At 49.6% G+C, this 24,921-nt stretch overlaps 1 protein-coding gene across 3 annotated transcripts in view; it reads left to right on the top strand.

Annotated features, from left to right (window-relative positions):
• Positions 1–1,458: 1,458 nt before the first annotated feature.
• The window catches only part of KY (kyphoscoliosis peptidase), a 43,029-nt gene continuing 19,566 nt past the window's right edge, over positions 1,459–24,921 (top strand). The window contains exons 1-6 of one of the 3 annotated variants that reach the window (XM_028099014.2): positions 1,459–1,594; positions 4,571–4,633; positions 8,426–8,488; positions 18,851–18,925; positions 20,681–20,743; positions 24,219–24,301. In XM_028099014.2, the coding sequence (XP_027954815.1) occupies positions 1,459–1,594; positions 4,571–4,633; positions 8,426–8,488; positions 18,851–18,925; positions 20,681–20,743; positions 24,219–24,301 (483 nt within the window). Of the gene's footprint in view, positions 1,595–4,570; positions 4,634–8,425; positions 8,489–18,850; positions 18,941–20,680; positions 20,744–24,218; positions 24,302–24,921 lie in introns of all 3 variants that reach the window. The other 2 variants (XM_028099016.2, XM_028099017.2) reach the window with 2 other exon arrangements.

Genomic DNA, 24,921 nt, shown 5'->3' on the forward strand with positions numbered 1-24,921 from the left:
ACACTATCAGAAACCAGTGACATCTCCTTTCATCAGATGCCCAGTGAGCAAGGGGTTGGTGGTGACGCAACAAGGTGGTGGCCTTTACTGGCAGACAAACCCTGAGTCACAGTCAGTGGAGAAAGACCTTCAGAGTCTGAGGTATATCTGTGTGGCCCCTGCCTCCATCACTGACTTGTCACTTCACCTGTCCTTTCGCTCACCCTTAAAATGAGGTATGAATGACAGCTACCATTTGGAGACCACTTACCATGTGCCAAGCAGCTCAAGTGCAGGTCATTCTCACAACAGCTCTGTGAGAACCTGTTTTATGCCCACGAGAGGGCTGGGGAAATGGGGGGAAATGGCTTGTCCATGGTCACACTGGCAGCTAGTGGTGGAGCTAGGACTGGAACTTAGCACATTATAGTCTGCCTCCAAGGGGGAGGTAGGAGCTCTCAGGGACCACCCTGCAACCTAGCGTCATTACACTCCTATGGGAAGGGTACCAGAGCAAAGGCTTCCATGTGCACAGCATTTATTAATGGTGGAAACTTAAGTTAGGGGACTGGCCCAGGTTGGGTGGGCCCACCGTGCCAAGGGCTACCAGGCAGATGCGCCTGTAAACACTCCCGAGACCCGGAGCCAAAGGCCCTGCCGCTGCTGGCTGGCCTGGTTAGGCCCCACTAAAAATAGATGGGTTCTCAGGTCCAGCTCCCTGAGCACAGCGGGCAGGCTGCTCCGGGCACCGACCTCCTCCTCTGCCCCTCCCCCCCTTCCCCACCAAGCATGAGCCAGGCTTCTAGAAGGAACAGAGATGTTAAGACTTTCACCACAAGCCAGAAAGAACTGTTAAGTGGATGCCCAGTGGTCATGTTCCAAGGCCTGGTGCAGCCGTTATCGCAGAGATCCTGACCCCAACACCCTGCCCATCTCCCTCTTCTAGAGGAGGCCATCAACTTCCAAAATCCACCCGGGGAAGGAGTGGGGCCACCCTGCGCTCCTTCTTCCTTTTCCAGAACTGACTTTCACTGTTGACAGCGCTGAGTGATTTCTTTGCTGCAGCTTCCCGAGGAGGTCTGCTGCAGGCCCTCGCGGGAATCCCTGGAGACGGCGGGAGACTAGGCAGCGACCGGCCAGCGGGAGAACAGCGCTGGATCCCGGGACGAGCGCTCCAAGCGCACGGGGCAGGAGGCTCTCTGGAGCCGCGGCCTGGGTGCAGGTCAGGGCTCGGCTGTGGAGTTCCTTTCAAAGGTGACTTAGAGCGGCTTCATTAGGGTAGCGCCCTCCCGGGCGGGCCCTAATGGCGTGTTTGGCAGAGTCAGCGAAACGCGGCGCCCAGCGGCTCGGCGGCGGGGGAGCGCCCTCTCCCGCGCCCTCGCCGTCTCCCGCGCCGGCCAGCGGCGCGCACGGGGCCATTTGCAGCGCAGGCAGCCTCGAGAGCGGCCGCGGCGCCAGGGCGGGGAGCGAGGCGGCACCATGGAGCTGAAGAAGGACAGCAACGCCGTGTCCATCGACATGCTGCTGATCGTGCACTCGGAGAAGCGGCGCGCCGCGCAGGGCATGCACTCGGACCGGCAGGCGGACCCGCGCGCGCTGTCGCAGCGCAGAGGAGGTAAAGCGCGCCCGGCCGGCGCCCCCGGACCCCCGCACCTCGTCCTCCTCGCCCCCCCCCCCGGGGCCCGGCCGCCCGGGGCGTCCCCGAACGAGGCCAGCGAGACCGACCCTCTCCCCACCGCTGCCTGCGCCTCTGCGCGGTGGCACCGGCGTCCTGTGGCAACGCGCAGCCGGGTGATCGCCCTGAGTTGACTCCCCGCGCAGGCTAGTCGGTGCTTCCGTCACCCCCCGGGGAGCCGGCTTCCTCCCATCCACTCTTTGAAGGGTGCACAACAGGGTTGGAAGATGCCTTGGAGGAAGGGGGCCAGAGCCTCAGGCCTGACCCCTGTGTGGCCGAGGCCTGCTCCTCACATGGCACATTGCAGAGCGCAGGGGACCCAGGGGAATGTGTGTGCTGAATCAGACTTTGAGACGGGGAACTCCCTTGGTGTCCTTGCACAACTCCTGGCCTCAGTTTCCCCTATCTTGAAGCCTCTCCCAGCCTCCTACAGTGGAAGGCATAAAGGGTGGTGTAAGAGGCACACAGGCTTGGGTAGGGTCAGCTTAAAATCTGCTCTCTGCGCTCTCACGGATCTATTAATTTTACTCTTCCTACAGACTTTCTGAGGAAAGGTAGACTGGAAAAATGAAGTGACTGTTTATGGAGCAATTATGGAAAGCAGCACTCAGGCCTCTGTAATCTCCAGAGAGGACACACTGAAGAGAATACAGATGGAGAACAGCAGATGTTAGATAAGCCCCTCAGAAGTTGGGGAACAGGTCGTAGGTCTGTGAGGAAGCCCTCCTGAGCCTTCTTGGGGGCTGCTGTGAGGTTTGTGCTAGGCTGACCGTGGGCCAGTGCTTTGGGAGTGACGTTTAACAGCCCCTGCGGTAAAATGACTTCTGCCTCCTGCCTGCCCTCCAGCTCCAGAGCTCCTCAGAGTCTGCCTCTGGCTCTTCTCTCTACGGAGGTCTGTGCATTGAACCCCCCCCCTTCCACCTGCCACGTGGAAGCAGTGGTGCCATGACTGGCTTTGCCCCCACCAGTCACACAGGCTGGAACTGCCGCATAGTTCCTGGTGACCTCTTGGGGAGGCAGGCAGGGGAAAGAAATAGATTCTGGAGAGCTGCACATGTTGTCAGGTACTCCCCGTCTCCAGGGGGATTTGGGGCCAGGAATTGTTTGGGTTAGTTGGTTCTTTCGTTCTCAGAGCTTCTCCCAGGAGAGGTGGAAATGGCCCACCCCGGTATGCGTAATGAGGAAATTGGCAGAGGCCGCCTGCTCCTTGATTGAAAAGAAGCTGCCTCTCCTCTCCTCCAGAAGCTGCCTCTCCTCCAGAAGCTGCCTCTCCTCCAGAAGGCCTCCGCCAGCGTGTGGCAAGGCCAGAGGGCCCCCACGAGGCCCAGCTCCGGGTCAGCCTATGAGTCCCCACCTCCCTTCCCCACTCTGATCGTTTCTCTCCTAAAGGCTCCAACACTAGAAAGGGAGGAAGAAGAACACAGAGGAGCCCCAGAAATTCCAGGGATCAGCACTGTTACCAGAGGTGTCCCATCCCTAGCATACACCCTACACGGCTCCAGACCGGTGCATTTCACACTCATGACCATGACACAAGGAAAGAAGACCCTGCTTGCCAAGCCCCTTTCTGCTATTTGTCTCCAAACTTTTCCTGAAGGAGGTTTCTCCCACACACCAGGCCAGTGGAAAGACTAGTGTCACTTATTTACAGACAGTTCTATACCAAAGCAGAAGGAGAGCGACCAGCCTCCAAGCCTGCTGGGCAGTGTTGATGTCCAAGAGACCCCCGACTAAGCCCACACAGCCTAAGGCAAGGAAACACTGAATTAAACTAGCTTGTTCCAAGGCCTCCTGTTGGGGCACAAGATCCAAAATGCCCCCACACCTCTTCCAGGCCTCTCCTCCTGTCTCCCCTCCAGCCCAGGTCCTTGGCTCTGCGAAGGAGGGCCTGACCTCCATTACTGTCACAATGCAGAGGACCGAGTGAAGATCGGGTGGCTTTCTGCTGTGTCCTTGTGGCAGAAAAGAATCAGAGGGACAAGGAGGCAAAGACAGTGTGTGCCGGGGATCTGGGCTGCCAACAGAAGCTCTCTGCTCTTTCCTCTACAGCCCTACCATTCTCCTTTGGGCAGTGCTTCTCAAAAGCATGCCTGGACACCCTCACCTCCTATCCTGTGCCATGGAGGAGGTGGCCTAAAGCTGCCTGCACCCAGTCTAAAATAGCTCCAAAGTCAGGTTTCATCCCCCAAGTCAGTGTGATGTGTGCATTCCAGTCCACACGTGAGTCCACGAGGGTTCCGAGTGGTATGCCCCAGATCCTAGCTGCAGAGAGCGCTGCAGAAAAGAAGAGCATCGGGAAGGGACTGGGGGACTTGCAGTGACTGCAAGAGCTGGAGACCCAGGCTAGAGGCTGAGCTTCCAGGAACAGCATCAGCGGCTGCCCAGCAGAGCTGGTCTGGCAAGGAAACCTCTGTTGCCACCAAGGGGCCCTCGGTACTCCTTCCTCATCAGGAGCTATCATCCAGGGAGAATTTTCACAATTTGCCAATTATCACTTGCGTTTCCCATACGGATAGACCGTCTTTGCCCACCCTCCACCTTCCGTCATGACTAAAAGTGAGAGATTCCCCACATATGGAAATAGGCAGGCAAAATGAATGGTGAGCATCTTCCACAGTTATGCTTCCATATTTATGCGGCCGAGATGTGGAGTGAAAAACGGGCATCTGTATTGTGAAAATTCTCCCTGGATGATCCCGATAACCCACCTCACCACCCTTTGAAAACTACAGTTTTAATATTTTCCTTTAATGTTTTAAAGTGCGTCTCATTTGCGGGCAGCCTCTCTTGGATCCTGACAGAGCCGGGTTCCACCAGCCCCACCTCAACCCAGATACGTTAGCAGCTGGCCCATCACTTGCTGGCCTGGGTCTTCCCATCATGGAGACCCTCATGCGAGACCCTGTTATTTCATAGGACTCCAGGGCATCGGAAATGGAATCCGGAGATGGCAGAAATTCGAAGGAAGTGACGTGCATGGTAAATTCTCTCTTTTCATTTTCTTTTCTTTTCAGTCCCTGTAATTCAACACATTGAAAAATGACGGGAAGCATTCGATTTCACATGTTTGAAAACTGGCTGTAGATATCTAACCACTCAGAAAGTGGCTGCTCGTGATTCAGCCATGCCTCTGGGGCCACTGTGACCCCGGAAAGTTTTCCCTGGCATCATGTCCCCCAATTTCCTGGAGGCTGTGGGATGGGAGGGGAGCAGTGCCCTAAAGTTGAGCACCCACTTGTTCACTGGCTACATATAGGGAAGGACTTGGCATCATCACTCGGCATGGCGAGGTTTGAGCATGTTCCCCCTGGAGGTGGGGCTGCTCACGTCAGGCAGGGCATCCATCCTTTGAAATTTTTTTCAAACAGAGAGGACAGTGGCCTCTTTGGGGACATTATGACTCCAAGCCTAGGGAGAGGGGTGCTATGGTTCCCAGCTGGCTGGGGACCCAGAATATAGTAAGATCTGAGCGAAGTCTGTTTCCAAAGCCTCCTTTCTCTGGTGCCGGGTGTCTGTCACCCTGCAGTCCCAGGACAGCTCGGGGAATGCCATGCATGGACAGACTCTACTAGGCCTTATTCTGTATGCATCAGAGACTCATTAGCCCAGCTTCCAAGAAAAAACATCAGTGAAGCTTCACTGTGGGCATGTGAGAATTCTAGTAAGAATCAGACCTCCACTCCCAAAACCCCAATAGGGGACTCAGTCAGATCTGGGCTCATCAAATGCTAGTGTGAAGAAACCACCTGTGTGACCCTCTGCAGATGGGTAATCAGGACCCCAACTGAATGAGACCAAACACCTATGCTCTGCCATCCTGACAGTAACAAAAGGGAAGGATGAAGTTCTAAAAGAAAATTCATTCATTAATTCCCTCAGTAAAGGTCTACAGTGTTTCCTTGGTGCCAGGTGGGGTTCTAGGTGTTGGGATAAAGACAGTCAAGAACCCCTGCCCTGATGGGACCATGTTAATGATTATAATCATAATGCTTTTCACTGCAATAGAATCTCAACACCCTGGAGGTAAAGAGCTTTCCTGTGTCCCCTGCCCTATGCATAAGGACAGATCAGACCCAAGACAGGCTCCTGCCCCGGGAACCATCCCCTGGGGTCCTGGCTACATGGGCATGCATGGTGGGATGGCTTCTTTAACCTTGCTTTAGGGTCATAAGATGGTAGATGTGCCTGCTCTAGCCGGACCGAAGCAGATGCCAAAGTTAGCGAAACTAGGCTGCAGGCTCATGAGAAGTATAAGAGTCAGACCACCAGAAACCTGTCACCTGCAAAAATACATAGCAGCCAATGCAGATATGCATGCTTGGCCAGTGTACGAGCAGGTGAGTGGAAAAGTGGGTTGAGGTGGGAGAGAAGAGACTCAGCATCTTCATTTGTTATAGCTCGCTTATCTTGAGTTGTCTGAAATTTATCTTATGGCTTCTCAGCCATGTTATTACGTTAGGAGAAGATTGAAATATAGTGAATTTATCCTATCTTACTTTCACCATCTTTAGGGCCTCTGATTTGAGGGAAGGTTAGTGGAAAAACACAACAAAATAAAGAGGATCATGGGGCGCCTGGCTGGCTCAGTCGTGGAGCGTGTGGCTCTTGATCTCATGGTTGTGGGTTTGAGCCCCACGTTGTGTGTAGAGATTACTTTAAAAAAATAAAAATCTTTTAAAAAATAATAAAAAACTAAGGAGGAGGGTGAAAGTAGTTCTTGAAAAACCACCCAAGAGAACTGAGAGTTTCGGATAAGTGGAGGCCTGGAGAGAGGGTGGCACCACTCCGCCAATATAGGTAATTTAAAATAAAATTTTATTTATTTTTTTCAAATTGCACGTTTGTGTGCCAGCAGAAACTAAAATTACAGATTCTCCCTGTGTTTTCTGATGGTGAGACTCTGGGTACATACTTCCCTCGCTGGTGTCCAAGGCACCCAGCCCTGGAAACTGGATGCCTCTCATCTGCAGAGGAGGCAGCTGATGGCTTGTGCTGGTGGTGTGTGCACAAATGTGGCTGAACTTGGGGCAGATCCAAAAAGGCACATGTTCCCCTTCTTGCTGCCCTGTGTGCTCCTTGAGCTGGGGCCTTGGCAGGGTGGGGGGAGCCTGGACTGCTCCAGACTTTTCCGAGCAGCAGGTGCTTGGGCCGAGCCAACGCCACTAGCTTGCCCAGCAACGGGCTTCCCCTGCTGTGATTGGCTGCTTTCCTTGGTCCTGGCCGAAGTCTGCCTAGCAGCACCGGGACTGACACCCCATAGCCACAGGGAAACCAATTGTGCGGCCCTGACTATAAATACCCACAGCAGCTATGCCAGCCAATCGTCCTCCTTGAGGATTCCCTCCCCGGCTCCTGTTTCCTTCATCTGCCAGCCCAGCAGAGATGTAGCCAGCTGTGCCTGAAGGAGCCAGCCTCCCTGTCCTCGCTTGAGTCTGGCCTAGAGCTCCAGAGCAGCATCACCCTGGATTGGCATACACAGTGCTTCTAGCCCTTGGCCAACCCACCGACCTCAGCCCACAGGGTGAGGGTCCTGGCTGGGCCTGCTCATAGGAGAAGGCTGGAGCAGGCAGGTTCTCCAGGGCAAGACCCTGCCAGGTGGATCACAAGTCCAGCCCAGCTCAGTGACCTGCCTATCCACCTTGACTGGCTTCTGCCTGGGCCCTGGCATGGGAATCCCTGGGTGGCAGATCTGGTTAGGTGCACAAGGAAGATGTCTGAGTGGAATCTGTGGAGGCCAGCGCCCCAAAGGCATGCTTGTTTCCAGGCCCAGGCACTGGTCCCAGTGGCCACTTCCAGTGGCAGGCCCGACAGCCTTTCTGCAGACCAGTGGAAGGCCAGGGGAGAAGGTGGCAAGCCAGGGTGGTAACTGTGGGGAAACGCCTGCTGCCACAACCCTGCCCCTTCCCCTGCTGAGCTACCCCCCTGAAGCAGCCTCAGCAAGACCAGGCTGCCGCAGCAGCGGGTGAGAGAGAAATATAGGAAAAGGTGTTGCTTCCCATTGGAGGGGCAGGTAAGCCTGTGGGTTCCCCTTCATGGCCTGTGGCAGGAACTGGGCCTTTCTCACCGCAGCCTGACCCCACTAGGCTCTGAGGACAGCTCTGTGTTCCAAGGACATAAAGATCCCCAGTGCGTGGAGAGAGCTTTCACATAGTGGGGGCCCTAAAAATATCTGTGAACCTGAACAGTACAGCAAGTCACCCCAACTCCTAAGCTGGAGTGGAAGGCAGGCTGCCCCCATTCTGCTCAGAGGGAGGCAAGATGTTGACCTAGGAATCAGGAGACTTGGGGTTCAAGTGCCTGGGGGCAAGGTCTTTAGCCAAAAGTTAAGTGTCCAGGCTGCAGGCCTATTGGCTATAAAATGGGCAGAGGAGCCTCCCAGCCCATTCCACAGAAGGTGTGATGATCAGCAAGGCACACGTTTGCTTGTTGGCAGCTGAGCCTGGCCACACTGAGGTTGGGACCCATGAGGTGTCCCCACCTTCTCGAGAAGAAACCCAGCCTCGGCTGGCACCTGCTGAGAGGTGTGAGGGTGTGTGCACACGGGTTCATAGTCACTTGCTTCTGCATCCAGATGTGTAAAGGTGCTGATTCACGCATGTGTGCACCGTGCAGATGTGCACAGGGGTGTGCACACGTTTAGGCCAGGCCTGGGATGAGCTCACCCCCCCCACCAGTCTGCTTTTCTTGCAGACACACACAGCTCCCTGCTCTGCCTGGGGCAAATGCCACCATGGTCCCAGTGGTCACCGCAGGTCTGTCTTGCTTCAACAGGAAGCCTGACGGAGAAAGAGCATCCTCAGCAGACCCAGGTCATCACTTCCTACAACAACCAAGGTAAGGGATTCACCACTCCCCTTGGACTCTCCTCCAGCTCCTCTGTGTCTGTCTGGATCTGCTGTCCAGGCCAGAGACACAGCAAAGGCAGAGCACAAAGCACCGTCTTTTCTGCCCCACGGATGTTGGAGCACCCTCTCCCTCTCCTTCTCCCCACATCCCGTGGGAAACCATGAAAGCCTGCATGGTGACATGGGAGAGAGCAATCAAGTCCCCCGGCTGTCCTCCTCGCCCTTGCTGTCATCACCAGAGCTAACATTTATGAGAGCTAACCATGTGCCAGGCACCCTGCCGGTCCATTTACATAATTATTCTCCTGTAAATGAAACTTCACAGCACTCCTATTTGATCCATACTCTCAACTGTCCTCAATTTACAGATGAGTAAGCTGAGGCTTGGAAAGATTGTTATATGTCCAAGAGCACAGGGCCAGTAAGCATCAGAGCAGGGGCAACCTGACCCCGCCACCCCCATAGCCTTCCCAAGGCCTCTGCTGTTAACCCTCACACGGCAATGCTTCCACAGCACCTCTGGAAAGCGGCTTCGACCGCCTCCTCGCCCCCAGTCCAAGCTTTCCCTCCTCCTGAGTCACAGCAGTTCCCTGACCTCTCTTTCCGAGACTGAGCCTTTCAGGGCCTTCCACCCAGGGATGAATTTAACTCAGCGAGGACCCTTTCTTGAGAATCTTCACCTTGATGGGTTCTGGGGGGCTCTGGGAGGGCAGGCAAGGGCATCATCATGCTGACTCTGCAGTTGACGAGATCTGAGAACACAGGGTGTTTGTGTTGGAGGGGTAGGGGGGTGAGGCTGCAGGGGTAGAGACAGGAGGACTCTACAGCTACAGCTGGAGGGGAGACCAGGTTAAATAGAGACACCCCCCCCCACTAACCCCCACTCCGCCCCTACACACACACTAACCTCCCACCTTGGTTTCCTGCTCTGCGTTAAAGCCTCAGGGCCTGGTACCTGAGAGCTCTCATAGACTCAGCCCTAAGATGGCACCACTATTGTTCTCAGTGCTGATGTCCTGACTTGTAAGGAAATGATCTGATTATGTCCAGGGGGCAGTGGCAAAGTAGGAGTCCCGGGAGGACTCAGAGCCTCTCAGGGAATTGCTCTCAGAAACACAGACTAACCCAGCATCCCCACAGAACGTCACTGGCAGGCGGTGGGGAAAGGCCTGTCAAGATGGTTTAGCAGCACGAGGCCAGCCTTCCTTGCAACCAGGGCCGGTGTACCTTTTGGCAGAATTCCTGGGCATATGGCTTCAGAATAGTCCCCATTCAGCAGGCCCACTGCAGCCTGCCCCCTGCCCTGAGCACACCACAAAGACAAACCTATGCCCCCCTGCTTCCCAGAAACGGACCAGCAGCACGCAGTTCACCACAAAACAAAAATAAGCAATACCTCAGGAAAATGAATGTGGATTAGCCTCTATGTCACTAATCTTGCTTAGTTCTGGCCACACTCCTTGCTGGGGTCATGGTGTTATCCCTGTTTGTGCACAAGAAAGCTGACACAGGGGATGCTGTGGTCCCCGAGCCAGGCACACCTGCCAGACCTCCACAATGCACTGCCCCCGCCGTGTCCCAGGCAGATGGGAGTGGGATGGGGCCCGCCAGTCACAAGAGCCACACCCTCGCTCCCATGGGCCACTCACAGTCCACCTACCAGCACTTGAGGCTTCCAGAGGACAGAAAGGAGGGCGGCCTTGGTAGCCTATGTGCAGAACAGAGCCTTGTAGGTTGGGATGAGATGGGCCCAGTGGGGTCCTGCGAGAGCCTGGGCCCCAATGAGAGAAAGGCTGCCCCTCTCTGGGCAGGAATGGAGTCCACAACAAAACAGACAAGGGCTCCTGCCCTTGCAGGGCCGACCCCCTGGTAAGGGAGACAGACAGCCCTCAGAAGGAAAATACAGGGTGTCAAATAAGGCTGAAGGAGGCCAGAGCCGGGAGGGGGACGGGGGAGGGTGGGTGCACAGGGTGTGTGTTAGTTTGCTATGACTGTGGTAACAAATTGCGGCAAGCTTGGTGGCTGAACACAAATGTAATTCTCTTCAAGCGTTCTGGAGACCACACGTCCCAAGTGAGTCTCACTGGGCTAAGTCAAAGTATCGGCAGGGCAGGTGCCTTTTGGAGGCTCCAGGGGAGAATCTGTTCCTTGACTCCTCCAGCTTCTAGAGGCCGCTAGCACTTCTTGACTCGTAGCTGCATCACTCCATTGTCTGTGACCATTGTCACATTGCCGGTCCCCCACATTAAGTAGTTAAATCTCCTGACTCTGTCTTATGAGAATCCTTGTGATTACACTGAGCCCGCCAGATAATCCAGGATGATCTTCCTATCTCCAGATCCTTAACTTAATCACATCTGCAAAGTCCCCTTTAGTATATAAGGTAACATTCACAGGTCCCTTGAACGAAGGCCTGGATATCTTTAAGGGCTGTTACACAGCCTGCCACGTGGGGACAAAGTAAAACAGAGTCATTGAGAAAGTGACTGAGAAGGTGACATTTGAGTAAGGGAGGAGGTGAGGAAGCAAGCCTTGTGGGCATCTGGGGAAGAGCCTCCAGCAGAGGGAGCACCAGGTATGATAAACTTGATGCAGGGGGCGACAGATCCTTGGAATCAGATCTTCATGTGGAGGGGTGCCTCAGAAGGTCAATCTATAATGGGTGGGTGGGTGGAATGACAGGAGAGTGACCCCCAGAACCCCTGTGATTTCAGGCCCCAAAAGTAACTCCTGAGTTTTTTTTTTTTTAAGGCTTCCGTCCTTCCAGGTCCTGCACCCTTGTCTGCACGCAGACACTCTGTGCTTTCTTTGACCATCCATGCACTAGGGTCACACTGCCGCGTTTCCAGAGCTGGGACACTCCTGTGGAGTTCTGCTCTGCAGAAGGAATCGTGAAGGGCCCCGGGTTTTCAAGAGCCCAGTGAACGCCGGGGCGGGTTAGGGCTGCGAGAGAGCCGCCCTTCATCACCCGCCTCCCCTCAGGCTGGTGTTCCAGTGGTCTCAGCCCACTCTGTTGTCAGGTGGTCATCTGGTGACCAGAGCTGCTGGGCGGGCCTTTCACGCGGCAGCGGGCAGAGCCTGGTGAGGGCTCTACAGAGCTGGACTGCCCCTGCCGCCCTCCGGCGTGCTGCCCCCCGGGGTATCAGTGCGCCCGGCTCCCTGTGTGCGGACTACCGCTCCCCAGGCAGAAACCACAGCACGGCTCTGCCGAACACCTACCCTGGAGCTCTTTCAGGGCATCTTTTAATTACCGGTGCTTTAGCTGAGGCTTCCTGATTCTCAGCTCCTGCAGGGGAAAATTTCCAGGCAAAGAACCTGGTTATTAACCCGCGTTCCAGTTACAGAAAGCGTGAGTGAGCACCTTAAACAAGGGTGGCGAGTATCCGACATGAATCCCTCAGCCCCCCACACACACATACACACCCACACATGTGTGCACACTCACACACACTCACATTCATACCCACACACGTGCCCACAGTCCTCGCTAATTGATCGACACTCCAGGCAGCCTCTTCCAGTCAGTTAGAGTTAATGAACAACGGGAAATCTGTTTGCCATCTCCACGTTAGCTATTCTGAGCAAATTAGGCCGTGAGACAAATCCTCATTCAAACCTGCAGAGACCTGGGGAGAAGCTGCCAGGGAGGGGAGAAGTCTCCTGCCCAGGTACAAGGCAGACCCCACGTGGGTGGCCATGGCCGTGCAGGGCCTGCTACGTCTCCATATCTGAGGGGAGAAGGAAAAGGAAGCAGAGCTGATGGGATCTGGGAAAGAGCCCCACGAACCACTTGTCGGGGGGGGAGCAGGAAATACCCATGAATCTGCTGTTCCTAAGACAGCCAGGGCTGCAGCTTTGGAAATATTGTTTGGGTGACAACCGGCAGAACCGGGGAGGGGTGCCGTGAAAAAGCCAGCCAGGTGACCTGACGCCCCAGGAAGGGCCTCCTGTAGGTTTGGTATGACTTTTAAGATTGGTGTCATGGTATCTGACTGTACTTAGGTTTTAGATCTTACTTGAAATTTCGCTCCAAATGATGTTCCTATCTTTAACATTGGAGATTGGTCAAATTAATTTTTGTCTTAAATTAAGAGTTTTAAGTGACACAGGAATGTAGTAGTCTGCAAAATCTTATCATTTCACACCTTTAGGAAGCACAGAGTTCTCCAGTGACTGTTGCTCACCTGAGACAGCACACCCAGGCCCAGTTTCTGAGGCAGAGAAGCCCCCCCCGACCTTGCTGATGGTGCAAGGTGTCCTCACACATCTGTGTGTAGTAAGAGTGGGTATCACACTCCCACAGATCAGGGAGGCTAAGGAGCTTTGCTGCTTTCCTCAAAGGGGGCTGATTAGCAGCATCGCTTTGGGGGAGAGTCAGGAAGTGGGGCTCAGGAGAATATTGGAAGTTGGGCCCTGTCCAAGAGCGGGGAGAGAAGAGGAAGTGCAGGAAAGAGAGAAGGGATTGGAAATAGCTGGGTGGAGCTTGCCGGCCAGGATCACGTCACTGTATGAGACTATCTCAGCACCCACCCTTTCCCCGGGCTTTAACAGCACCTTGTTCAGCTCACTTCTTTTTGACAAAGAAGCACGGCTGAGTTGGGGGTGGTCGGAAGTGCCTGGATGTTAGATGTAAGAAGTTTGGGGAAGAGGTTTGTTGTTGAGCCCTAAACCAAGTTGTTCAGTTTTGCAGCTTCTTCAAGCTTCTGGATGTTGTTGTTCCAGTCCAGCATTTTCCAAATTGTGTTTCACAAAATAGTACTGGGTCAAACTGACTTCTTCACTGCAGGACTTCTCAGAGCGTTACACATTGCAACCTACAAAAGGGAAGAGAGTGGGCAGGTTTTTAAATCCGATTCTTGTAAGGCATCTTGCAGCTAAGTACAGCTCGGCACTCATTTTGGAAAACACCTGAAAATGTTTCAGATGGAAAAAGTGAAAAGGCAAAGAACAGGCCCATGCAGCATGAGAAGACACACAGGAAGTGTTTGCTCTTGGCAATGCCACCTGATCCTATGACTAGAACCGAATTATGCTTTGAACTCTGAAATGCTTAAAGTCTTAATTTTAAAGTCACACACTGATTGTCTTTGACAGTGAATGTGCTAGAAACTACACTCAAAGTGATGTTAACCTCTTCAAAGTGATGCTTTGGAAGGCCGCATTGTATCTTAAAAAAATTGTTTCAGAGTTACCCTCTTTGGCATATAGAGCAAGTCTATGAGCTACGCAATAAAGTCGGTATTGTTACTCTGTGAATAATAATCGCGATACATTTAGCAGGGAAAGTGTTATTAAAAAGAACTCTTACAAAATTAATAAGGAAAAAATAATACATGAGTAGGAAAATAGACAATTCACAAAATAAGAATTTTAAATGGCAAATAAATATCTATTAAAAATTAAATACACAAAAATGAGATGTCATTATTCATTACTAAAAATTTCAGAGATTAATAAAAATCAAATGTTGGTGAATATATCAATGATCTAGTTTTGTATTACAAACCACCCCAAAACTCAGTGGCTTAAAACAATAAGCATTTACCAGCTCACAAGGGCACAGGTTGGCCAGGCGTTCTTGCCCGAAACATACCCAGTTCATCGCAGGTCTTGGCTGGGCTTGCTCGTGTATTTGTGGTCAGCTGGTAAGTTGGCTAGAGACCAGGTAGGGTAGGGTGCCCTCACCTGAGATGCCTCTATTCTGTTCCACATGGTCTCTCCTCCTCCAGCAGGCTAGTCTGGGCTCATTCACATGGTATTTGTGGCTGGAATCCCAAGAATGGGAATGGAAGCTGCAAAGTTTCTTGAGACCTAGGCTCAGAGCTTGCCTAACATCACTTCTATTAACATCACATGCTAACCAGCCAAACCACGTCGTAAGGACAGCTCACATTCAAGGGACAGAACAAAAGGCCTCTCAGAAGTACAAAGTTTTGTGACCAATTTTGCAATCAAACACAGCAAGAATGAGCAAAATGGACACCCTCTTGTGCTATTGGTGTGGTCATCAACAGATAAAATCATTCATGGGAAGTTTGCTAATATATAACAAAAGCCTTAAAAATTTCCATAACTTTTGATCCATATTTAAGAATTTATTTAAAGGAACTGATTTGAAAAGTGCATAAAGAGATGTGTATCAGAATGTTCATACATCACTGATTATAATAACAAAACATTTGGGAAAAGCTAACTATGCTACCAAAAGGGATTGTTTATATGGATTATAAACCATGTATAGAATAGAGTACTATGCAGCCCACTTAAAATGATGACATAGGATTATATTCACTGACACGTGAAGAGTCAAGAAGAGAAAGCAGGTTACAAAGAATATGTTTACTATAATCCTGCTTTGGACTTTCACTTTCTATTTTATATCTTTCTGTATCATCCAAGTTCTTGTTTTAATTTTGCTCAGGCTTTTTTGCTCAGTTGGTACTTATTTTTATTTGTTTTTATTTTAAATTACTAAAACGGAATTCTCTGGTATACAGTTCTGTGGGTTTTAATGCATGCAAAACGCATGCTCATGTACCACCCCTACATTCAGAATACAGGGCAGTTCTGTCACCCCAAAATACCCTTGTGCAGAAATCCTTTTACCTCTCCTAAGAGTTTCTTTGTATTGTTGAGAAGTATTCCTTTATATGGTTGTACCACAGGGTGTTTGTCCATTCACCCATTGAAGGATATTTAGGTTGTTTCCAGTTTGGGATCATTGTGAATGGAGTTTCTGTAAACATTTCTGTATAGGTTTTCATGTGAACGTAAGTTCTGAGACCACGTGGAACAGAATATGGGATCTTCTGGGATAAACGTTCAAGAGTACAGTTGTTGGGTCATATATGTTTGGTGTATGCTTTGTTTTACACGAAACTGCCGAACTATTGTCCAGAGTTGCTGTACTAGTTTACAGTCCCACCAGCAATGTGTGAGAGATCTGAGTTCTCCACAACTTTATCAATATATAGTATTATCGCTATTTTTTATTACCGCTCTTCTGATAGGTATGATACCTCATTGTGGTTTTAATTTGCATTTTCGTAATGGCTATTCATGTTGAACATAGTTTCTTGTGCTTATTTGCCATCTGTAATCTTTTCTTTGGTGAATATCTGTTCTTTTACCCATTTTCTAATTGGAATGTCTTTGCACTTCTGTAAAAAATCAACTTGCCATATATGTATGGCTCCATTTCTTAACAGTGCTCCATTTATCTAGGTATCTATCCCTGTGCCAATATCACACTGATGACTGTAGCTTTATAACACATCTTAAAATCAGCTGGCTGGAGTCCTCCAACTTTTTTTTTTTTTTTTTTTCAAAAAAACCCTCGAGTTGCTGTATCTTTCCATCTATATTTTAGAATCATCTTGCCTAAATCTAAAATATATAAAATTCTCCAAGGAGTTTGAATGCAGTTGCATTAAATCTACATAGATCCATTTAGGGAGCATTGCCAATTTAAAAATATTGAGTTTTCAATTCATGAACATGGTATGTCTTCCCACTTATTTAAGTCTTCTTTAATTTGTTTAATCATATTTTGTAGTCTTCAACATATAGCTCCTGAACTTTTTTTTAGATTTATACTTAGGTATTTCAATTTTTTGGAGCTGTGGTAAATAGTAATTTTTAAATTCAATTTCCAATCATTTGTTATGAATATAAATATAATTGATTTTTGGGTGCTGACCTTGTATCCTGTGACCATGCTAAACTTTCTTATTAGTTCTAGGAACTTTCTTTCTAAATTACTTGATAGTTTCTATGTAGAGAGATGTGTCATATGTGAAAGAGGAGAGTTTTATTTTTTTCCTTTCCAATCTATAGGACTTTTATTTATTTTTCTTGTTTTATTTTACTGGGTTGAAATTACAGTGCAATGTTTATTAGGAGCAGTGAGTATGGACATCCATGCCTGTTCCCAATCTTAGGGGGAAAGCATTCCATTTTTGACTATTAAATATGCTCGTAGCTATAGATTTTTGATAAATACCCTTTTTTCAGATTAAGGAAGCTCCCTCCTATTCCTAGTTTATTGAGAGGTTTTGTCATGAGTAGATGTTAAATTTTGTCAAATGCATTCTCTGTATCAATTGATATGATCATGTGTTTTTTTCTTCTTCGGCCTGCTAATATTATTAGGTGAATTACATTCATTGGTTTTCAAATATTGAACCAGCCTTAAATTGCCTAAATAAGCCACACTTGATCGTGGTATATTAGTCCTTTACTATATTGCTGGATTTAATTTTCTAACATTTTTTGAGAATTTTTGTGTTCATAGGAAATATCGGCCTGAAAACAAAAGAAAAAGAAAAGAAATATCAGTCTGTAGTGTTCCTTTCTTCTGCTGTCTTTGTCTGATTTGGGTATCAGATTAATGATGGCCTCATGAAATGGGTAATGAAATATTTGCTACACTTCTGTTTTCTGAAAGATCTTATTTTAAAAATGGTCTTATTTCTTTTTAAATATGTCTTAGAATTTATCGATGAAGTCATCTGGACCTGGCATTTGTTTGCTTTTGGAAGATTTTGACTACAATTAGTTTTTAAAATAGATACAGGGATATTGAGGTGTTATCTACTCATTGGATGAGTTTTGGTAGTTTGTAACTTTCAAGGAATTGGCCCATTTCATCTAAGTTGTAGAATTTATGTGCATAGGGTTGTTTGTAGTATTCTCTTATTATTCTTTTAATATATATGAGATCGGTAGTGGTCTTACCTGTTTCATTCCTGATATTGATGTCTTGCTTCCTGATTCATGTCTTACCTCCCTTTCTCTTTGGTCAATCTGGTTATCAATTTTGCTCATCTTTCCAAAGAACCAGCTTCTGGTTTCATTGATTATTTCTCATTATTTCCTCATTTTTTTCTCCTGCACCACACTATTTCTCCTCTCCTTCTGGGATTTCAATAACATGAATGTTAGATCTTTAAGTATCGTCCCACAGGTCTCTGAAGTTTTGTTCACTTTTTCTCGCTGTTGTTCATATTGGATAATTTCTGTTGATTTTTCTTCAAATTCGTTGACTCTTTCCTCTGTCATCTCCGTTCTACTATTTAGCATATCCAGATAATTTTTCAAACTATTTCGTTTTTTAGCTCTAAAATTTCTATTTGTTTTATCTTTATAGCTTTTGATGTTTTGCTGATTCTTGGTATCTTTCCATTTATGTCAAGACTATTTGTCCTCACTTTTTAGAACATGGTTACTATAGCTATTTGAAAGTCTGTCTGATAATTCCAAAATCTTTGTCATCCTGGAGTTAACATCTGTTGATTATCTTTTCCTTTCGAGTACAGATATTCCTGGTTCTTCCTGTGCTGGGTGATTTCAGATTGTGGCTTTTGCAATGCTATACAGATCTGCCTTGCACACGCACCTCCCGGGGACCAGTCGAGGCATTGGTCTACCCCATCAGTTTAGTTCACAAAGACTGTGGTATGATGCTTAGGATGAGATCCATGTATGCTCAACATAGAGGTGACCACAAGAGTTCATCCCTACCTGTACGGATTTGCTTTCTTGAGCTCCCTCCCCTTCACAGTCCACTTCCCATTCTCCAGCACAAAAGCTGGATTTTAGTTTCTCCACTCTGCCAGGCACTTCTCATAACTCTGCACCTAGACACAATCAGTGCGGGACAGAGAGAGAGAGAGTAAAAAAAAAAAAAAAAAAAACAATGAGTATTTGCCCCCACACTCTAGGGAATCATAGCTTCTCTGGTGCCCTCCCTCAAAGACTCAGGTGCTTAAGGTTTTGGCTGATCAACAAAATCACTGCTACACTGCTACCAACACTTTCCTAGAGGCTGAGTGGGGAGATAACAGAAAAAAGACGGGGTACAACAGGGGATTTCCCCCACACCCTCTGACTCTTAGAGGTTTCCTTTCTTACTCCACAGAAAGGACTTCTCTTGGAACACTATTTCTCTGTACCGTTTGTGCACTTCTGGGTTTGGGACTGCCTTTGAGTCCAGTCTAAGTAATAACCACAGGGGAAGGGGAATGGTAAGCTCACTTAAATTCTAATCTTATTCCCCAGCTTGCCTTCTCTGATTTACCTTACAGAATCCTCAAATAGTTGCCCCATGCATTCTTCCCAACATTTATAGTCACATTCAGTGGGAAAGACAAAGTAAAATGTTCTTATTCCATCTTGCCTGGATCTGAAAACTGTCTATTTTGTTTTTTCATTTTTTTAAACAAGAATTATTTGTATATTCAAAAGAAAGCTTAAAACCAATTGTGTTTTGTTGTTCAAACATCTGTCACAGGACATTGCACTCTTTCCTAGCAGCATCTGGCTTAGAATGTCACCTCCCATTCCTTTGCAGGGACACAGCTGACTGTGGAGGTCCACCCCCGAGATGCCATGCCCCAGCTGCTCAAGAAGTTCTCCTTGGCTAAACGTACGTACGTACAGGGCTGCGTGTGTGTGGAGGGCTGGCAGGGAGGAATCAAAGTCACTTAATGGGCCAGAGCCCAACCTAGGCCTCTTAGGGGGAAAGGAGAGGAATAATCTAGGCCCACACACTGGAAAGAAGTTTCATTCTAGGACCTCTTTTCTCCATAACTAACACCCACTGTTCCTGAGTCTGTGCAATTAGGTGTGGGTAACACAAGGCATTTAGCTGAAGATGAATTTCATCACAAGAGTGTTGTTTTTAGATACCATTTATTGTCTGCCTAAAAAGTGGCATAACAGTGGTAAAGATTTTATATTCATTAACTTTTTAACACTTAGATATAAACCAGCATCATCCCCACTTTATAAGTCAGCAGATTGAGGCCCCAAAAGGTAAAATAACTGCCCAAGGGACCAACTAGGAAGTGGGTCAGAACCAGGTCTGCCTGAGACCTGTGCTCTTAGCCACCATGCTTGGCTGTCTTCGGTGCAAGGTGCATAGACTCAGGCCTACGATGTCTCTTCCACTCCCTTCTTGGTCCTCTCCGGGCATCTGTCCACCTTATGGCTAAAGGGATCTGGGGAAATGCTGGCCAAGGAATGAAGGCTCCAGAGCAGCCAGGGCTCGGGTTATCTCCATGCCCATGCATGGGCAAGGCAGGCATTCCTGGATGTCTGGTCCTGCAGCCCTCAGTGGTTAGGGTCTCAAAAGGGCAGTCAGGTGTAGAGCAGACAGGCCCTGGAGTCAACTGGCTGGGCTCAGATCTCGGCTATCACCTTAAGCAAGCAAGCTTAACCTCCCTTTTGCAATCAAATTCCTCATTTATGAAAGAAGGAAAATAATTCACCTTCCTTCATAATACTGTTGTGAAGTAAATGAGATAGTCAATCTAAAGGACAAGGTAGGCAGGCATAGTAAGTGCACAAGAAATGCTAGCTCGATGTTGAATCCTCATTACTCTACCAAAGAATGAACATGGAAATAAAATATAGATGCAAGAAACAAAAGGACCACTGTTTCTCTGTGCCTCTATACATTTGCAACCTTCCATTGTTATATTTACAACCTTCGGTGGGCTTCAAGGGCATAAAACAGCTTGCCTTGACGCTCTACTCCCCAGCTCCTCCTGGTTCCATCAGAGACCCACATCTTCCTGACCTGGTTTCAAATCAGCAGCTCTCCTGTTTCCATGGAGTCAAATAACTGTTGGCAACCATTCTACATTAACAGTCCTGGATTGATAGGATTTGGTTGCCTTTGAACCTTCCTGAAGAATAATTTAATAATTGCTTGACCTTTTTGGGTTTCAACTCCATAGAAACTGCCTTTCCCTTGCCCCACATTCATTTCTTCCCATGGTCAGTTCTTAACTAACAATGAATGCACTGGTGCTTTTAGCATCCCCAGATGTATTTCAAGATAGCAGGGGCAATCCAGAGCAGGGCAGGAGCTCCAGGCTCCAGGTAGACCCGCTGAGGAACACAAAGTGTTGATGTCGGAGTAAATTCCACCTTTGGTCAGACTGTAATTCTCTCTCTTGTGATTCCCTTCCTGGTTCCCAGTCCTTCCTCCACCTCAAGAGGAAGTCCAGAGCAATTCCAGCAGTAGTAGATGGTGGGTGGTATGGGAGCAAGAAGGCTGGGGAAAGACAGTGAAGAGGAAGAGTCAGAAGCCAGGACTACCACATAGACAATCGTCTGTGCTTGCATTTTGATTTCTTCTGAAGCATCTCTACTTCTGACCTTTGGGATATTGCAGGCTTACAAGGTGATAAAAATGGAAACACAAGACCCCGGCAGCCTGGAGCAAAAGATGCCCATGGTGAGTTGCAGGGCCTTCTCCAGGGCCGTTCTGTGAGGTGGTGAATTGGTTTAGCCTCGTGGGCCAATCTGTTTGAGAGTCTGGGGTTACCTCTGCACTCAAGGTGGAGATGAGTATCATGATTGATTAGCAATGTCTGCCATGGACACAGGCAGGGTAATGAGAAGCTCACACACCATATGACCCAAAGCTAAAGCATAAACCCCAATAACAAGGCAGTCCATTACAGAAAACATATTAAAAACAGAATTCAGAACTGTGTTAACTTTAAATGGAATGCCAAGCATCCGCCTAAGGTAGGAGGCATGTGAATACACAGAATGGGACAGAGGGTAAAACCCTGAATGGGATGATAGATGGCCTGGCTTTGAATCCTATTTTTGTTCCTCACTCACCTTCCTCGGGCCTCAGTTTTCCTCTCAGTAGACCAGGTGGCATCTAAGGTTTGGTAGAGTTTGGCACTTCTTCTCATTGTTTTGCTTTAAAATTAGAATCATTCAGTTAATGCCACTGGTATTTTAAATGTAATTATGCAAGATCATATTTAGATCTTATGTAATCTCTTCAGAAGGTAAATTTAATGAGGCATAAATCATTGTGGGTATTTTTAATGTTCAGATATTGTAAAATGGAACCAAGAAAGGGTAAAATTAGTAATAGGGTTTTCAGTCCCATTTTAGAAATGTCATCCTTGTTCTCAGTGGGGGCGGGGGAGACCTCATTTGCAGAGTTGTGCTGAGCGGAAATTTGTTAAATGTAAGTCCACTTCATATCCACTTAGGTCAGCCTGCTAGCCCTTGTCAGAGAATGGCAGGATCCAGATTCCGTGGAGGGAGAAGGCACTGAGAGCCTGCTGCGGGTCCCCACCGCCTCCCTAGGGGCTGGCTGGACAAGGGCTGTGCTCACACCACACAGGATAGGGACTGACAGTCATCTAAGTAATGAGAGACAAGAGATCCCAGCTCCAACAACAGAGGAGTGAGCCACAATGGTGCTAGGCTTCCAGGGAGCCCCAGGGTAAGACTATACAGGAGAGAAGGTTTTGGGGAGGGTCCAGGAAATGTCTTGGTCCCTTGTAGAAGGAGCAGAAAATGCTAGGTTGGTGAGTGACAATCACAGCCTCGAGGTCGGGTTTACATAGCTTGCCCGCCCTCGGCACACTCTGCCCCCTCTTGGGAGAGGAGCAGCCCTCAGATCCTGGATGTGTCCGAGCACGTGACATGGTGAGGACCCAGTCAATGGCTTGGGGTCAGAGAGACCAAACCCCTCTAGGGCCTGCTGCAGAGTGTCAGCAAGAAGCAAGAACGCAGTGCAGAGTGACCTTGGGGAATGTGCCAGATCCAGTCGGGTTGAGAAGAAAGAAGGCCCGGTTCCTAATAGGAAGGCACCCTGCAGCAGTGGGGAAATGTGGACGGACCCACATGGGCTGCTCAGACAGCTGACCGAGGTTGGGAGCCTCTGTGGCCGGAAATTGGCCAGCTCCCTAACCAGCTGCCACTGCCTCTCAGCCAGAACTGGCCAGGGAGGGTCGTGCAGGAGCTCCTCCCCTCTCTCTCACCCCAGGTCTTGGGCCTGCAGCACCAAGGTGAGGGATTTGCAGGCAGATGCAGCTGCAGCCCCCACAGTGGGCACAGAGGCTTTATACCTCTCTTCTTGTGCTTGCCCACAGAGGACCCCCGCATTGCACCTTCCCAGGGAGCAGAGTAGTACTGACTTTACAACACGATCCGCTGTCTCCTTCACTCTCCCAGGTGCCCCATAGATGTGCGCCTGAGTCCAGCAGCCCCCAGGGAGGTGGAGGTCGTGAAGGTCAGGCCCCCACGAGAACCTAGGCTTCATGCAGCCCCCATCAGGCGTTTTCCCATGTTGCTCTGCAGTTTCCAGGCTGACTGCCGTGCGCTGGTGCCCCACCAGCACCCCTCTCAGGGGAGTTGGGTTATCAGCGAGTTCAGGGATCAGCATCCCTTTGGCCCCACCCTCCTTGCCCACTCCCTGGCCTCCCTTTCAGTTTGCCTGATTTGGTCGGCCTTGAATAAGGGAACCTTGAATAAGAGGGACGCTGCCAGACGAGATCAGGTGAGTTCAGGGTAGCCATCAAAAGGAATGAGATCTTGCCATTTGCAATGACGTGGATGGAACTGGAGGGTATCATGCTGAGCGAAATAAGTCAATCAGAGAAAGACATGTATCATATGACCTCAATGATGTGAGGAATTCTTTAATCTCAGGAAACAAACTGAGGGTTGCTGGAGTGGTGGGGGGTGGGAGGGATGGGGTGGCTGCGTGATAGACATTGGGGAGGGTATGTGCTATGGTGAGCGCTGTGAATTGTGTAAGACTGTTGAATCACAGATCTGTACCTCTGAAACAAGTAATACATTATATGTTAAAAAAAAAAAAAGAAGAAGATAGCAGGAAGGGAAAAATGAAAGGGGCGAAATGAGAGAGGGAGACAAACCATGAGAGACTATGGACTCTGAGAAACAAACTGAGGGTTCTGGGGGGGGTGGGGGGATGGGTTAGCCTGGTGATGGGTATTAAAGGGGGCACGTACCGCATGGAGCACAGGGTGTTATACACAATGAATCATGGAACACTACATCAAAAACTAATGATGTAATGTATGGTGATTAACATAACATAATAAAAAAAAAAAGAGGGACCCTGCCAGAGCCCAGGCTCTCTTTCAAGCTGAGACAGGGGTTTGCTGCCCATCCATGGCTGGTCTGACCACTGGTCAGTTAGCCCTGCAGCAGCTGACTGGGGCTGTCCTGTGTCCAGGCTTCCTATGAGAAAGGCAAGCACAGATGAGTGATTCTGGGGCCCAGCGTTCCTCAGAGGCCTCCCCACAGAACTTGGGGTGCCCATTGCTAGAACACACGTAGCTTTCTTGGGGTGCTCCAGTCTCCAGCTGACTGTGGGCACAGGAGGAATCCTGTCTGGGTGCCAAACCCACTTTACCCTACAGAAGCCTGCATGGCCTGGTCTAGCACACCCTCCTTCAATACCCAGGGTGCCCTCCACCCTGGGCACCGTGGCTATGGCACAGACCTTCCTTTCTTGAGCCCACTGGGGACTGGCAGCATTCCTGGGCACTTCCCACAGAGCACTCATTCCTGGAACAGTTAGCAGGAAATCTGCAGAAAACTCTAAGATGAGGAGAAGGCGGTTCCATCATTAATCTGTCTGGGCACTGCTGAGTTAATTGAGGGGAAATTAGTTTCTTTACTGCTGACTTCCCAGGGTCTACAAATAGGCTTAGATCCCCTGTGAGTCTCCAAAAGACCTAGAGGAGTTGCCATCGTTCACAAGCCAATTTGACCAAGGAACGCTTCTAGGAGATCTAGCTCTTGGGAGCAGTTTTTCAGGCTCTGGGAAGCATGTTGAAGGTCGGGCAATCCCAGCCCCTCAAAAAGACAGAGTAGCCCCTTGTCAGCAGGCCTCAGTAGCTGACTGAGCCTCCCTGTGTTTCCAGCCTACCCCTGGGATCGGTCCAGCCTGAAATCCATGCCCCTGGACCTGCGGCAGTTTGAGAAACTGGACACCTATGCCTCACAGGTAAGAGAAGGTGGCTTGGAGTTTCCCGAGTCAGGGTAATGAAGCCTCTCCTCGGGCCCCTCCTGAATGCATCTGCAGTCCCTTGGACAGATGGCCCGGAGGGCCTCTTCCCATCGTATGGATGGGGGAAAGAAGGCCAAGGCACCAGACTCCTGACCAGGACAGGAGTCCATTCCATCCCCCCAATGCCACCCATGGGGTCCTGATGCGCCCACCCCAGGGTACACACCCTGTAGGTGCCCCATTGGCAGGCCCCTCTGACCAGCCCTATCCTGCCCCCCATGCCATTGCCCACTTGGGCATTGCTGCTGCTGAGCCAGGCCACCCCTGGCCCATGAAGGAAGGGAGCAAGAGGCTGAGGGAGGGCCATGGATGCAGCTGGCCAGCACCCACTGTGACCGGAACCATGCTCACCCCTGGAGCACGTGGGCTGCCAAGCTCTCGCCTCTGGGGCCGGCCTCATCTGGGGTGGGGATGGGGAGAAGCAGCTACAGAAGCTGAAGCACTAGAGACACACTGGGGTCCTGGGAGCCAGGCAGGAGCCCTACCACAGTCTGATTGGAAGGGCCAAGGAGCTGGACCCATTGCTGAAGTCGAGCCATCATAGGCTGGTAAGCAGG

This window comes from Eumetopias jubatus, unplaced genomic scaffold (assembly GCF_037043125.1).
Source record: "Eumetopias jubatus isolate StellerSeaLion01/CBP00866 unplaced genomic scaffold, mEumJub1_p1.0 scaffold_1, whole genome shotgun sequence".
In the NCBI taxonomy this organism is placed as follows: Eukaryota; Metazoa; Chordata; class Mammalia; order Carnivora; family Otariidae; genus Eumetopias; species Eumetopias jubatus.